Source organism: Abramis brama (genome assembly GCF_963993115.1).
Source record: "Abramis brama genome assembly, chromosome: 1".
Lineage (NCBI taxonomy): Eukaryota > Metazoa > Chordata > Actinopteri > Cypriniformes > Leuciscidae > Abramis > Abramis brama.
In genome coordinates, this window is record NC_139963.1 from 36,476,928 (window position 1) to 36,491,857 (window position 14,930).

At 37.1% G+C, this 14,930-nt stretch overlaps 1 protein-coding gene across 2 annotated transcripts in view; it reads right to left on the reverse strand.

Annotated features, from left to right (window-relative positions):
- Nucleotides 1-13,810, reverse strand: part of sdk1a (sidekick cell adhesion molecule 1a) — a 396,478-nt gene extending 382,668 nt beyond the window's left edge. For both annotated transcript variants that reach the window (XM_084124950.1, XM_084124951.1), the window contains exon 1: nt 12,598-13,810. In XM_084124950.1, the coding sequence (XP_083981076.1) occupies nt 12,598-12,937 (340 nt within the window). In that variant the 5' untranslated portion in view covers nt 12,938-13,810. The remainder of the gene's footprint in view (nt 1-12,597) is intronic.
- Between the last annotated feature and the right edge of the window lie 1,120 nt (nt 13,811-14,930).

Genomic DNA, 14,930 nt, shown 5'->3' on the forward strand with positions numbered 1-14,930 from the left:
AAATATAAAAAATATTATGATAATTTGTTAGTTAATAGTGCATTAACTAATGTTAAGAGATAGCCTACAACTTTAAAATGTTAAAATGTATTAGTAAATGCTACTACAGAACCGATCAATCATTCGACCTCTACTACACAAAGCCCCTTTAGAGAAAGTACACTTTCATGATGGTTTCTTTTTAGAAAAGTTCAATTTGTAATGTCAAATTAAGAGCATTACTTTAAAGTACATTTAAAATCATTATGTTTTAATAATCTATTCTCATGCTTTAAAGAAATATATATAGGCTAACTTACTAAATTACTTGATTATAATTTGAAATAATCAATATTACATTCAAAGATAATATATTATAAATGTTCTGAATTGCAACCTTACAAATCTGTAATTACAAATATATTTAGACATTGTGAAAATAACGTTATACAAGAAAATACTATTTCAGTCTTTCAACTTCAAAATTCCACGTATAATTTAAGGTGTAATTACAGTATTTGTGAAATTCTTTAGCAATTTCTTAATTAAAATAGTTTTAAAGTAAATCGGCAGTATACCATATTTAAAAAACAACACACTTACAGAAAATACATATAAAGATGTATTTACATCCTACTTTAGGGGTCAAGAAAGCTCTTAGAATTCAGCTAATTGCATTTAATATCCATATAAACTATATTTTAATTGAATTGCAATTAACATGCAATTTGTCTGTAAACATTACATTCAGTTCACACTTAAGTATAAAAGAAATGGTAGCCTGCAAGTGTATAACGTTAGGTTTGAGGCAACAGGTCAAATCAAAATTAGTTTTAAACATTACTAGGCTGAAATGCTAGAAGTGTTGGTGTGATTTGAATTTTAAAGCAAAAGTATTTTGGTTCCCACACAAAAAATGTCTAGGGCTGTTGAAAGGTCACTGCTGGCCATGGTTTAGACTACCGAGTTAGCAAAGCCCCATTATCTAACATGAGTCAAGCCCATCTTGTGTTTATAATGCACAATAGCTGAAAGGGTGCCAAATGAACCTCAGGAATTAGCTTATTATCTTACATATGGGAGTCATTTTAAACAGGAGTACTGTTATTGTTCAAAGACTTTTATTGTTGCAGTAGATTACAAGCCTGCCAAGTTTCGCAACAGGTGAGTGCTCTCTTTAAAATGGGCTCTAATGTCAGCTAAAATGAGAGGAAAATCAAAAAGCCCTGACTAAACCTGTTAGGGATTGACAGTCAGACAGGCTGAGCAACTATCATCTGATAAATTATTCACAACAAACATGTCTGTTGTATCTGATGAACATGAGTTGCTCGACAGCCTGAAACCCTTTGAATGTTAAAGACATGACACAACTGACACATTTTATATGTGTAAATCACCCGTCTTATCGGATCAACAAAGCAGTTTTACCCGTGAGTCGTTTCAGGTATTCTTTCAAATATATAAGCATCTGAAATGCTTGCTTCTCAATCACATTTCTTTTGACATTTAGTAGGATCTGTTTAGCTAATCGACGTTGTTTTTTTTTGTTTTTTTTTTTTTATAGAAGTTTGACTCAGGAAGTTTCATCTCCCTGTGTGTATTTTTCACTTCAATAGAATGATCAGCCTCTTAAATACAACCTAGAGCTACAATATTGAACACCGTTCACTGGTGTCAATCTTGTTCAGCAATATAGGCTATTTATTAACTTTTTTTACAACATTAAGTTCCATGTTTGCCTGTTTCCAGACAGACTGTCAATATTAGTGGTGGGATTTTTCAGTGACTCTTTCTGGAAGTTACATTGTTACATTAGTAGGTGGCAATAAGAGACTTTATAAGTGAGTGATTAGGAATGAGTCACTCGAATCATTCGTCAACCAATTTGTTCCAAACCACTAATTCACTAATTCTCTCTTTATCAATGAGTCATTGAATCATTTACTCAAAACATTGAATTGTTTATGAATGAATCATGTTGTAACAGTTCTGCAGTAATTGCTTTGTTTATCAACTAACTATTTTTGCAAAAACAGACACAGTAACAGACACAGAGCTGACGTGTGGAACACACTGCAAAAACTAGCCTGACAGACGCTCACCGATGGCCGATGTTGGCAGACAGCCGACCGTCGGCTTGGTGTGTCGTGGCCTTTAAAAATAAAAGTCATTTATTGGCATCTATGGTTCTATCAGAACCTTTAACATCCATGGTTTCTTCACACTAAATAAAAAATGGTTATTTTAAGAACTGGGGCTGGATTCACAAAAATCTTCTAGACCAAATAAATAGGTCTTTAAAGAAGATTTGAAGGTGGAAACAGAGGGAGCTAATCTGATGTAAAGAGGTAGACTGTTCCAAAGTTTTGGCCCTGCAGTAGCAGAAGCATGATCGCCTTGTTTTTTAAGTCTGGATCTAGGCACAATGAGTAGACACTGATCACTGGATCTCAGAGTTCTAGAAGGAGTGTACAGACAGAGCAGATCGGTCAGGTACTGAGAGGCCAATTTGTTGAGAGCTTTATAAACAAATAATACAAATTTTGAATCAATTCTAAATTTGACCGGTAGCCAGTGCAGTGTGGATAAAATAGGGGTGACCGACTCATACTTGCGGGTAGACATGTGCCGGTATTCGGTAATGCGATAAATCGCGGTAATGAATATGCACGATATTGTTATCGCGGGCACTTCAAAATACCGTGAAAAATAATAGATCAGAATTTATATTTATAGAACGCGCATTAGCTTATTTTCCATCAACCGCTTAAACAAACACTGCGTATATGCTGCGCGAAACACGTGCGCACTCTGATGTAAACAATCCCCACATACAGCACTGTGTGCATGCGGCGCAGTGCGCGCTCTAGTCTAATGTAATCCTCACATGGAGAAGAAGCACGGCGGAAGGAGGAACGCTGCCGTCGATTTATCCCCCTTCTAAAAGCAGGGCTGTCAACTCTACGCATTCAGCGTGAGACTCACGCAATCGACACTTTTCACATGCTCTCGCGCCACACATCCATTTTCTCACGCAGAGAAAAATCACGGAGCAAAGAGGACACTGACACCGACAGACTAGACAGAGCAGGTTACTTTTGATATGAAAAAAAATCTCAGCTCTCATGTTCTGTCCATTTTATTACGAAATTCAGACAATAAATACCGTTTTGGCGCTTGTAAATGTGACGTGACCGATCGCTGTAGCGCCTCAGTTCAAGTAAACCGATCCTCTGTTACTTTTTATTTAAAGATACAGTACAACTTACCGAGAGGTATTTATGCCTCATACATAATATCGATCAATCAGTGTTTTTCAACCACGGAAAGAGGTCAGTAAAACTGCAGGTGAACAATTATGTCACAGAACGTTACATTTACCTCAGGAAAGCCATTTAATGACCAAACACGTTAGTTGACTAGAAAAAATAGCTATAGAGAGGAGTATTTTGCTAAATATGTGCACTATATTACATTTGTATTATATTTTTACTTGTGTCATAATTTATTATAATGAAAACCAAATTGTATTTAATTTAATTTGTTAATTTTTAACCTTTAATAATTATAGCAATTAAAATATCGTGATAATACCGTATACCGTGATAAAAGCTCAATCAATTAATCGCAGCATGAAAATTTGATACCGGCACATGCCTACTTGCGGGTCCCAGTGAGGAGTCTAGCAGCTGCGTTTTGCACTACGGAATATGCAAGCAGATGCATCATCAATAGCATGTAAATCAAAACTGCCTAATGTTACTGAATGAAATGTCGACCCAAGCTACAGGACTGTGAAGTTTTGGGGATGTTGATTGACTCGATATACTAACAGTCCATCTATGTTTTGATCATCATTCTGAATCCAATCTGGAAGTAGTCTTTGAAAAAAAAGGCGATTTTCTCAGCTTTTTGCTCAAAATCTTGTTTATTTTATGAAACTGGGGGTAAATCAATTCAAGTCTTGATTAAAAACAGAATGCATGAAGTTAGAATAAAAAATTGCTTTGTTGTTGTTTAAAAGCAGAGGGTCTGCTCTTTCTTTTGATATATTGCATGTTCAGATATTCATACAACAAATTATTCTGGGGGCCAAATACATTTTGTGAAAATGACACAAAAAAAAAAAATCAGCACAGGCTGGCAACTTTTTTCAAAATCGCTGGCAGGGATAGAGTTAAAGTGCCCATATTATGCTATTTTAAAGTTTCCTAATGTTGTTTTGGAGTCTCCTTCAACAGGTTTACATGCATCAAAGGTTTCATCACCACATTTTCAATGATTCTCAAACGACTCGTCAGATGAATCAATCTTTCTAAATCCCTCCTTTCCGCGAGCTACTCTGCTCTGATTGGCCAGACTGCTCAGTCTGTTGTGATTGGTCTACCGTGTACAGCGAGCGTGTCGAAAACAAAAACGCCCATTGCTATAACAACGTCAGCTCTGTCCTGAGGCTTCCTACACCGTAAACTAAACAGTAACGAACGATGAACATGTGGAAACTGTATCAATAACAGTGCATACATGTAACTGATGTAACATAAACGTTGGTATGGTAAAATAAATCTTGCTATGGCATCACTGCAAATATCCCCTTTTAGAACCTTTATTTTTAAGAGTGTATATAAATGTATCTGGGTTTGGGCTTGAGAGAGGATAGGGACAGAATGCAAAGGGACCTGAAGATGCATTTTTAAAGCAAAACACAGCGTGATATATTACATAATGGCCAAGGACCACTGAATCAAAAAAGAAAGAAAACAACACTTAAAAAACAATGAAAATTTAATAAGGTATTGATGCATTTTGTATATTTAAAACCTTACTGATTACAGATTGCTCATGATTGCTTTGACATACTCTGACAGGCCTTACTGATAACATAATGACTCGCGCATCTTGTTAATTGTGATGAGATGTGGTTTAGTCAAGTACCAATAAATGCTCAGTGATGCCTTCAGTATGACTTTGTTTATAAGAAAACAAGCTTTTCTTAAAGTAAAAGCTTACATTAAACTGCCAAAATCGGTACATTTAGCCTATATTGTGATTTGTACATTAAATGTATTCATTCATTGTTTGCTGAGTCTAATTTCCATGAAGAGTTTGTAGTATCTTTTTGAGATACAACTTGAAGTGTCAAATCCGGTCCTAGAAATTAATTCACGTCGCAATTAGCAGGAAATGCAATCAAAGTTTAAGCAATACAATCAGGGAAATAAAATAACACCTAATTAACCCAATCTTATGCGTCGAAAAACAATTAATACATTTCATTAACCTTTATGAAAACAACGGACATAATAACCTTGCTTTAAAGCAGTACATGAAAAGGAACTGGAAAAAAAGAAAGAATTATGTTAAGCAGCACTCACACAATTTGTCATGCCAGGAGTTGTACTCATCATTTTAATTTGACATGAAATACTATGTGGTATCCTTCACCTGGACGAGCTGGCAGCGCTGCAGCTGTGAAATGAATGTCTGCTCTTGCATTACATGCATTCACAATGATTTGTGTACAAATCAATAATCAAAATGGTGGCAGGAGGGCTCGACCCCCAGTAGGTATTCTTTTTAGATATTTTCACTTGCCCCTCCACAGAAAAAAAATAACATATACACACACACATATACATATACATATATATATATATATATATATATATATATATATATATATTTGTTTTTTTCATTTGTCTTTACAAGATGTGCCAAGCTGATAGCCGATCAAGCTGAGCTCCTATCCATAAGATCAAAGGGAACTTCAACTGAGTGAGTGAGTGTGTGTGTGTGTGAGTGTGAGTGTGAGTGTGAGTGTGTGTGTGTGTGTGTGTGTGTGTGTGTGTGTGTGTGTGAGTGAGAGAGAGAGAGAGATCTGGCAAATGTGGTTTATTAGGACACAAATTAAATGTGTATAATGACATGGTTATTACAACATAAAGGTGGTTTATGGGGACACTTCCTTTGTCCTTGTAAACCAAATGGTTTAAAAATACAAAACTGTGTGTTTTTTATATATGTATATTAAACTAGGGGTGTAACGATACACGTATTTGTATTGAACCATTCGGTACGAGGCTTTCGGTTCGGAACCAAACAATTCGTTTGACTATTTTTCCTTAGCCTGGCAAGCCAGACCTACATCAAGATGTTAGGTCTGGCAACTCACCATAGACACGGCTCAATCCGAGGGGCGGGTTAACCCTCTGAGGTCGACAAACGCGCCGACGCGTTTTGCCGGATTTTCTCCACATTGTAGCACTATAAACTTAAATTACTCCATCATTTATGGTCATACAGAAAAAAGAAATATAAAAAAAGAATCTGTGATATTTCTCCTTTTGTATGTGTCCACTTACAATCAAATCAAAACATTGTGCTTTTGTAAAATAAAGAAAATAAACAGGGTGTGCGTTCTGCCTCTCCGTCGCGGTGAACTTTTTTTTCTTGAGCACGTCTATAAACTGAAACAAAACTCAGCGAATACTTGTCACACATTTATGAGCCATATACCTTTATAAACATTTAAGTGTGTACTTTTAAATGATCGGATTCAAAACGAAAACAAATATTCTCTGTTTAAGTAATTTGTATAAAACCAACAAGATGTCCAGCTTCTCAAACGCTTGCTCATTACAGTTAATTTGGCCACGCCTACTCGCGCAAAAGATATTCACATGCAAATCTCCACATGGAACGCGAACGTGCTCGTTACCTCAACAACAAAACACTTCACTTCACTTTTCGTCGAGTTTGAAAGACGTGCCTGAGCTTACATTGGATTTAGGCTACCTCAGAAGAAGAAGAACGCGATTTGAAGACAAGAAAGATAAGGTAAGAAATTCTTACATAGCCTAGTTTGTTATTGTTGCATAAATGTCACGTTGCAGCTGAACTGTTGCTAGATATATGGGGAATATTATAATATTTAGACCCGTGTTTACTGTGTTTGTGGATATCTGCTCAAACATAGATATGTTTATGGTAACCATAATGTTTTATATTTGAGAGTGATCGCGTTTGAATGTATCATATTTTGGATGAAAGCAAAACACACCAAACGGCTTCATGTTTTTATTATCATCTCATTTCATATCATCATAACGGATGGAAACATTTGAAGTAACATGATAATCAATATATTTTTCTCTAGCTTAGTTGTTACTGAAATCTTTTGGAAGATTTATAGGCTGCTATAGGTTATTTATTGTTATTATTATTTTATCCGCACTGCGCATATACCTTATGCCTACAAGGCACAACAAACCTGGTGTTCATTATATTATATATCCTTGGAAACGTGTGTGTGTGTGTATTCTGTGAATTTTAAAAAGGAATTTTAAAAAGCAATTTTAACCAGAAAAATCGAATATTTATTTCCAAAATCGTGCAGGCCTTTCTCTTGATATCAGTATGTTCACTTTTTTTTTTTTCAGGTCCCAGATGCCACTGAGGACTTCAACATTCACATGAGTCTCAGTACGTGAACATGGTAAAGTGAAAATCTTGGAAATGAAAGGTATGTACAATGTTTTTAGGAATGGCACAAAGGTCTCTGTCTTTGAAGTGCTTTTTTGGCATTTGTTGTGTATCTTTGGATTATGTTGTGTTGTAAATAAATCCAAACAATTTAAAAGCCATTCTTTTTTAAATCTCCTCATTTACAGTATTGTGCAAGGTTGCTCAGAATGATAGGGGCCTGATAGCTCCTAATAGGGCCGTTAGGGGAGGTTCTTTGTCTTTCTCAGGTGAGAAAAGCTTACATATTAATGAGCTCTCGCATAAGGCTTTTTCACACAAAACACGTCGTAAAATTTTTAAATCAATATATTGTCTTATCTGAATGAGCAGTCAGGGTGATTTTCACATAGTTTTGCAGCAAATATTCTAGGCTACGTCATACAATTTTCAAAAGTCTTGTGAAGAAATAATCAGTATGGGTTTCATGGCCTTATTTCAGTGAGAATTTTTTTTTGTATTTTCAAAAACCACGTATAAATGTCATTATCTCAAAACTACAAACTTTTACATACATGCTGCTGATATATTATTGTAGCAGAGTTTGTGCTGAATACAGTGTAATTAGACTTTAGCCATGAAAATGTCACAAGTAACAGAAATAACCAGAAATGTCAGAGCATGTCAGAACACCTCCAGGGCCCAGAAAACAGCTCAGACCTCAGAGGGTTAAACGGCTGTCTTTCAAATTCATACAATACATTTTGCTGCCGCTAGGGTGCGTCTAGATTTCTAGGCTAATTTTTCCTGCCGGTGCGACCAAAATTTTGTTAGCAGTCGTCCAACATCAAATAGCAAACGTAATTGGATGTTTTCCACGTTTGTTGGAAAACAATGGTTTATGGAGCAAAATATTACTGATTTGTAACTCTTCTGTCACAGCCGGATGAAATGCAGGAAGAAAATGTGAGCTGGATCTATTCACAGCAGTTATTTATTAACAAAACTCAAAGAATAATCTACGTCAAAAACTTAACAGAATAACAAACAGAACAACCAACTTAACACAACAAATACCGAACAAAGAGTGACAGAAACCAAGCTCCATAGCTATAAACAAGACCAAACCAATCAATGAAACAAGCAACAGGTGTACAACTTCATCAATCAATGAGGAACCAAAGAAACTCAAACACATGAAACAGAACCAAACCAAAACATGTGCAAAACCCACCCAAAATCAACACAAGCACAACTTTTATCAATTTTATTATATTTATAGACATATTTATACCTGAATTCACAATAATGTTCAATACACCAACCAAATGTTAAAAACCATGTACAGAATATGAAACTTGACTCTTTCATCTAAAGTGTCATATTCTTCAGATACAGAAGTACACTGCAAAAAAAATGAAAAATTTAGCACTTGCTGATTGCACAGATGGCGAGGCAATGAAATTTAAAAGATTACAGCCATAAATGAGTCTGTGGATGTGTCTGCTTGCACATCTAGCAGATGAAGTGCAGGGAACTTTCTTGTGGATGAAACTACATTTACCTTCACAATGCTCTGGCACAAACATCATTAGCCCAGAGACCTTTCTAGAAGCACGGCAGGGGATTGTGCACCTGCTACTGCTTGACAAACTCCCTTTCTGCCCGGGTGTTCGGTTTTCAGGGCATTGTGGTCCTCTGTCAGACCCAAGCAGCCAGAGAATTCAACTGCCAGCAGAAGTTTATGATTTGAGACCAATATAAACACCTGCAAAAAGGTAGGTTTTTCTGCATCAAAATGAAAGCCAAGAGCATTTTTAGAGTATAATCGGCAGCTTTTTCATTCGAACATTAACTGTGACCACATACAGTACTTACTGTTCTTACTTTTTTGGCTTATCTAAAAATAAAATATTACAGCAGCTTTCGGATCTAAAAACCTAATCTTAACACTTAGATTTATATTGCCATGTTAAATGAAACGGAAAGGTTAACATGTCAACCTCATTCCAATATGCTAGCTCCGATAATGCTGTTGGCTCCTCAATTCAGATCAATAATATCTAGCTCATTCCCAGAACAGTGCTGGGAGCTCTCCAAACATCAAAAGACCTTGACACAGGACTTGGGAACTGGCTGACACTGCATGCACCTCAACAACTTTGCTGAACCTTTAGATATTAAATAAAGTATATAAGTTTGAAGCATGCAATAAAAGACTGCAACCGTGAGTTACAGTAACTACACTCCTCCCCCCACACACACACACACACACACACACACACAACACACAAAAGGTTGTCTGCTTTACAATTTCTCGACTGATATGGGGTCAATGCATCCTCTTAAGAGAGTATTTAAGGACTGTTTCCGTATGTTCAAAGTTAATTAGTAACCACAGCAGTGTAGGCTATATAATGTAGACTTTGGAGCATAGGCTACCTCTGACAGCATTCATTATACATTTAAATAACAGATTGGTTTTGCAATGGTGCATTAAGATATGATAAATTTACTCTAAAGATGCTCAATATGAAAGGAATATATACCTTAAGCCAGTGGTTCCCAATTCCAGTCCTCGTGACCCACTGCTCTGCACATTTTGTATGTCTCTCTTATCTGACACACTCAGTTCAGTTCATGGAGTCTCTCCTAATGAGCTGATGATCTGGTTCAGGTGTGTTAAATAAGGGAGACATACAAAATGTGCAGAGCAGTGGGTCACGAGGACTGGAATTGGGAACCACTGCCTTAAGCCGACACACTTTCTCTAGGGCAGGGTTTCTCAAACTCGGTCCTGGAGGGCCACTGTCCTGCACAGTTTAGCTCCAACCCTGATCAAACACACCTAGCTGTGAGTTTCTAGTGATCCTGAAGACATTGATTAGCTTGCTCAGGTGTGTTTGATCAGGGTTGGAGCTAAACTGTGCAGGACAGTGGCCCTCCAGGACCGAGTTTGAGAAAGCCTGCTCTAGGGCCTTATCTTCAGTGAGTGTTTATCTTGAAGGACACAAAACTCCACAGACAAAACCTCACACCACTTGAATATTTTAGATACAGTCATGTCAAAGTAAATGACATGGATATTATTCCTGTTTCTTGTTGTCTTGTCGTAGAATTCAAAAACAAAAATCACCATTTAGTTTTAGGCTTCAGATTGACTTATTTCTGTCATGTATAGCTTAATCTAGTTAGTAGCCGATTAAAACACCTTTAAATCCCTGACTAAACATCTGTTGTTGTTGTTGTTGTTTTTATGGTGCCTTCAGAAATGCAAATAGCACAAGTGACAAAAATACATGCATTGTGGGTGGAAAGAGCTTAAAGCAGGATGAGGTTTTAATTCATGAGAATTTTGGCATCTTTTTTGATTTATTTTTTTAGATCATTTATCCTTTTGATTACGGGAAGAAAATGACTCTAATCTGTGGAGTATTAAGGAATTATAAATGTTATTTTTAATGAGGCATGCTGTTTTGGTTATTTTTCAATAAAAATAATTTGACAGAGGAATAAAAGAGCCTGTCATTAATAGTCACACATGGCTGATCATTTCTATTATACCCCCGATGTCTAAAATAACTAATTCACAAAAATAAATGGCACTAATTCTGACAAGACCCGTTCTGTTTTATGCTCACCTGCATAATCACATTAAAAAGTACTTTGTAAGAGCGCAATACATAAAGCAAACACATCAAGGCCTGGTTTCACACACAGGGCTTAGACCAGGGGTGTCCAGTCCTGCTCCTGAAGGGCTTTAGTCCCGCAGAGTTTAGCTCCAACCCCAATTAAATACACCTGAAACAGCTAATCAAGGTTTTACTAGGCATGCTAGAAACTTCATCAGGTGTGATGAGGCAAGTTGGAGCTTATGTTATACATATGTCAGTGCCATTGTTTTATCTCAAGATACACACCAGTTGTTTTTTTTTCACCAGTAATCCTGGCTTAGTGTAAGCCAGGGGTGTCCAAAGTCAGTCTTGGAGGGCCACTGTCCTGCAGAGTTTAGCTCCAACTTGCCTCATCACACCTGATGAAGTTTCTAGCATGCCTAGTTGCTTTCAGTTAAAACAGCTCAAACGTGCATTTTAGTCTGGGACTAGGCTGAAGCTTTGTCTGTGAAAGGGGCTAGAGCAGCACTAATCAGTCACTTTCTTTTCTCAGCATGCCAACTGTTACTCTTATCCCCAAGTGCCCTACTATGCATATCATATACCCTGTATATGAAACATTACAGAGGAATGACAGCCAAATGATGCATAATATGCCATCTGTGACCACGCATGCAGTCTGACCTAATGACTCCTCTATTGTTCAGGTCCAGAGATCTCAGCTCAACTGTCTGTTGCACAGACAGACAGATATGTGACGTTCTATTATCATTGAAATCAAGTTTGGCAGTCTTATGACAGCAGCGTCAAACACATTGATCATGCACGTTCATATTTTCCAATATGCCACCATAGGTCAAGGTCAATCTATGGAATTTAGGTGATTCTTCAAATAGGAGTACTTTTTTTGTCTGATTAAACTGATTTTGAATAAAAACATTTAAAATCATCTCTGATTTTAAAGAACAAATTAAAACAGATTATGTAGGCTACTGTACCGATGCTAATTTCAGAGATATGTTAGATTAGCCAGTATTTCTCCAAACTTCCCCTCTTCAACATGTAGGCTAAATGATGAAAAAATCAGATCAGTTCTACTTTGCAATTTGTCATAAGAAATTTAAAAACACACACATTTTCAGTTCATTTGATATTTATGTGTAGCCTACTTTTTTTTAAAACTGCTTTCATTAAGTTTTTCCATAAAACTTTATTTTAGAATACGATGACGTTAGTGCAAAATGACAAGGAGCGTGTTTCTGCAATAAATAAATAAAATAAATAAATGGTCATTATCAAACGGTTAACGTTTAATTCAAAGTTTTAATGAATTTTAAATACAGCTCATTATTACCGTCAGACATAACATCAAAACTCCACACCATCACACATTACACCGAAATCCACTTGAAAAAATGATCAAGGCCATGGTCAGGAATTTATTGATACACGTTTTGACGATCATTTCAAGTAGTCAAAAGTGCCTCCATAATTGAAGAATCCCTCATATATCAGAATACTGAAAGTATGTTTTACTTACCTTGTGTGACCGCTCTCAACACGTGGACGTGCATGCAGAAAAACGCCCACCAACTCCAAGTGCACAATGCAAACTTTCTCTTTCCATTCCCGCTCACGTTCCTCCCGGAGAAACGTGTAAAAAGCTTGGATGAAGAGCTCCTGTGATCACACATGATGGCATTAATGTCCACGCATGTGAGAAATGATGTCGAGTAAGCGCGCGCTGTGGCTTCACGGGAGCCGTTGCCTCCTGAGTAAACACTGTCCTCCTCCACAGCCGTGTTGTGTCTCCCAGGTCTGTGTGCTTTAGACAGACCTGTGCATTTTCTCTCTGTGGGATCACATCCACTGGCGTCCATTCCGGTCTCCGTAAGTTTAACTCTTATTCACGAGAAGTGACAGTTAGAAAACGTACATTCTGTCCAGTCGAAAGTTCCCGGCAAATGACGTGCTTTTCATTAACAGTTGAATGCAGCTTCTGCGCGTGGAGCCCGCGAATTGCACACACGTCATTAGCCTACGGGTTTATAAATATACAGAGTCCTGCTGTAATTAAATGTATGCATTACACTGATGACACCACACTGATTCACTTTACAGGATCCCGCCAGTCTTTTTTATTATTATTATTTCTTGCAATATAAAGTCTCGTAAACAGCTCACTTTCAAAGCACACTCACTCAATTTATCCCTCAAGTCTCATGCGTGAATATTCGCAAGATCCCCTCTTACTTTGCAGATCCAGTTGCATGCAGAGCTGCTCCTCCTGTTTGCTGTTATTTCAACATGTTGGGGGGATTGCAAAGAAAACCATAACCAACCAAACTATCAACTACCAGTCGACTGATGTACAATAGCTATCGACAAGAATCCATACGGTTGCATGCAGCCACGTAAACCAAGTCAAAGACACCCAAAAAACAGTATGCGTACTAATATGACCTCTCTTAAATTCACCGGCAGTGCCTGCCCTGATGAAACGTCGAAGCGCATATGATTATAGGAACAAATCAATAAATACATTTGTATATCGCAAGGTAGCCTATCCCAGGTGCTCCGGCGTACTTTGGAAATGCCCTGCGAGCTAAAGCAACAAGGCTGGTCGTTGTGTACGTGTGAGCAGAGCTCCGGCTCACAGCGAACTGACGCGAGTGAAATGTAGTGTACAGGTCCAGCAGCGCAACACTTACAGCAACTTCCATTGAGAGCTGCAGCCGCGCTCCCTCTCACTCACTCACTCACCTCCGCCCCACTAAAGACTCATTGGCTGCTGCAGCTGCTGGAGGCAATACTTTATACACTCCTAGTACTATTGCTGCATGCCGTATACTTGCTAAAACGGGTGCGAATTAAAAGGAGGGTTGGGGGGTGTCTCGTGTCGCCCTAAATAAACCTTAAAGGATATCAAAACAAACTGGGGGGCATTTCAAGCGCACATTTAATTGTATTAAAAAGGAACATTTCAATAGCATTTTAAACAACTTTTCAGTAACCTAAAACGCATTTGCAAACAGAATCGCCTTTGCCTTTGAAGTGGCCATAAATCAAAATGTAGGCTACTATTCTTATTTTTTATGGAATATTGCATTTTCTTATAAATGATTTATCCATTCGCATCGATTAAAATAAATCATGTGCCCTCGTAATCTTTAATCAAAATAACTTGGCAGAGAAATTTACTGGCGTGAGGGCGGGGCAACCTGTCACTCACATGACATCATAGCATATAGCAAACCACAACCAATCAATTCCCCATTGAAAAAATCAAGTCCCGTCTTTCATTTTTTCTTGTTCGAGAAACTGTTTTACTCAGATATACGTCCCAATTTGGAAGAAAAGGCTATCACAACTTCTGTTTCATGCCGACTTTAAAGGTTTAGCCTAGTTCACCCAAAAATGTCAACCACACCTTTATGAGTTTCTTTCTTCTGTTGAACACAAAATAAGATATTTTGAAGAATGTTCTTTTGTGTTCAAGAGAAGAAAGAAACTCATACAGGTTTGGAACAACTTAAGGATACGTAAATGATGACAGAATTATAATTTTGGGGTGAACTGCCCCTTAAAAATTATACTAAGTTAAATAAAATGATTGTCATTATTTAGGCTATTATCGTTTCAAATGTGTAGGCAATCAAAAAAATAAATAATCAAAACTTAAAAAAAAAACTCCTACAAAGTTTTAGATAGGGAGGACACATGTTTGCAAGAGAAACCTCAACAGATTGAGCCTCCATTTCAAATGACCTTTACCTCTCAACAAGAGATAATTTCATTGCAATTGTAATTTCATTGCAAATCAAAAACTAGGTTTTCACCAAAAAATTCAAATGTTAAAAACAAAACTACAAA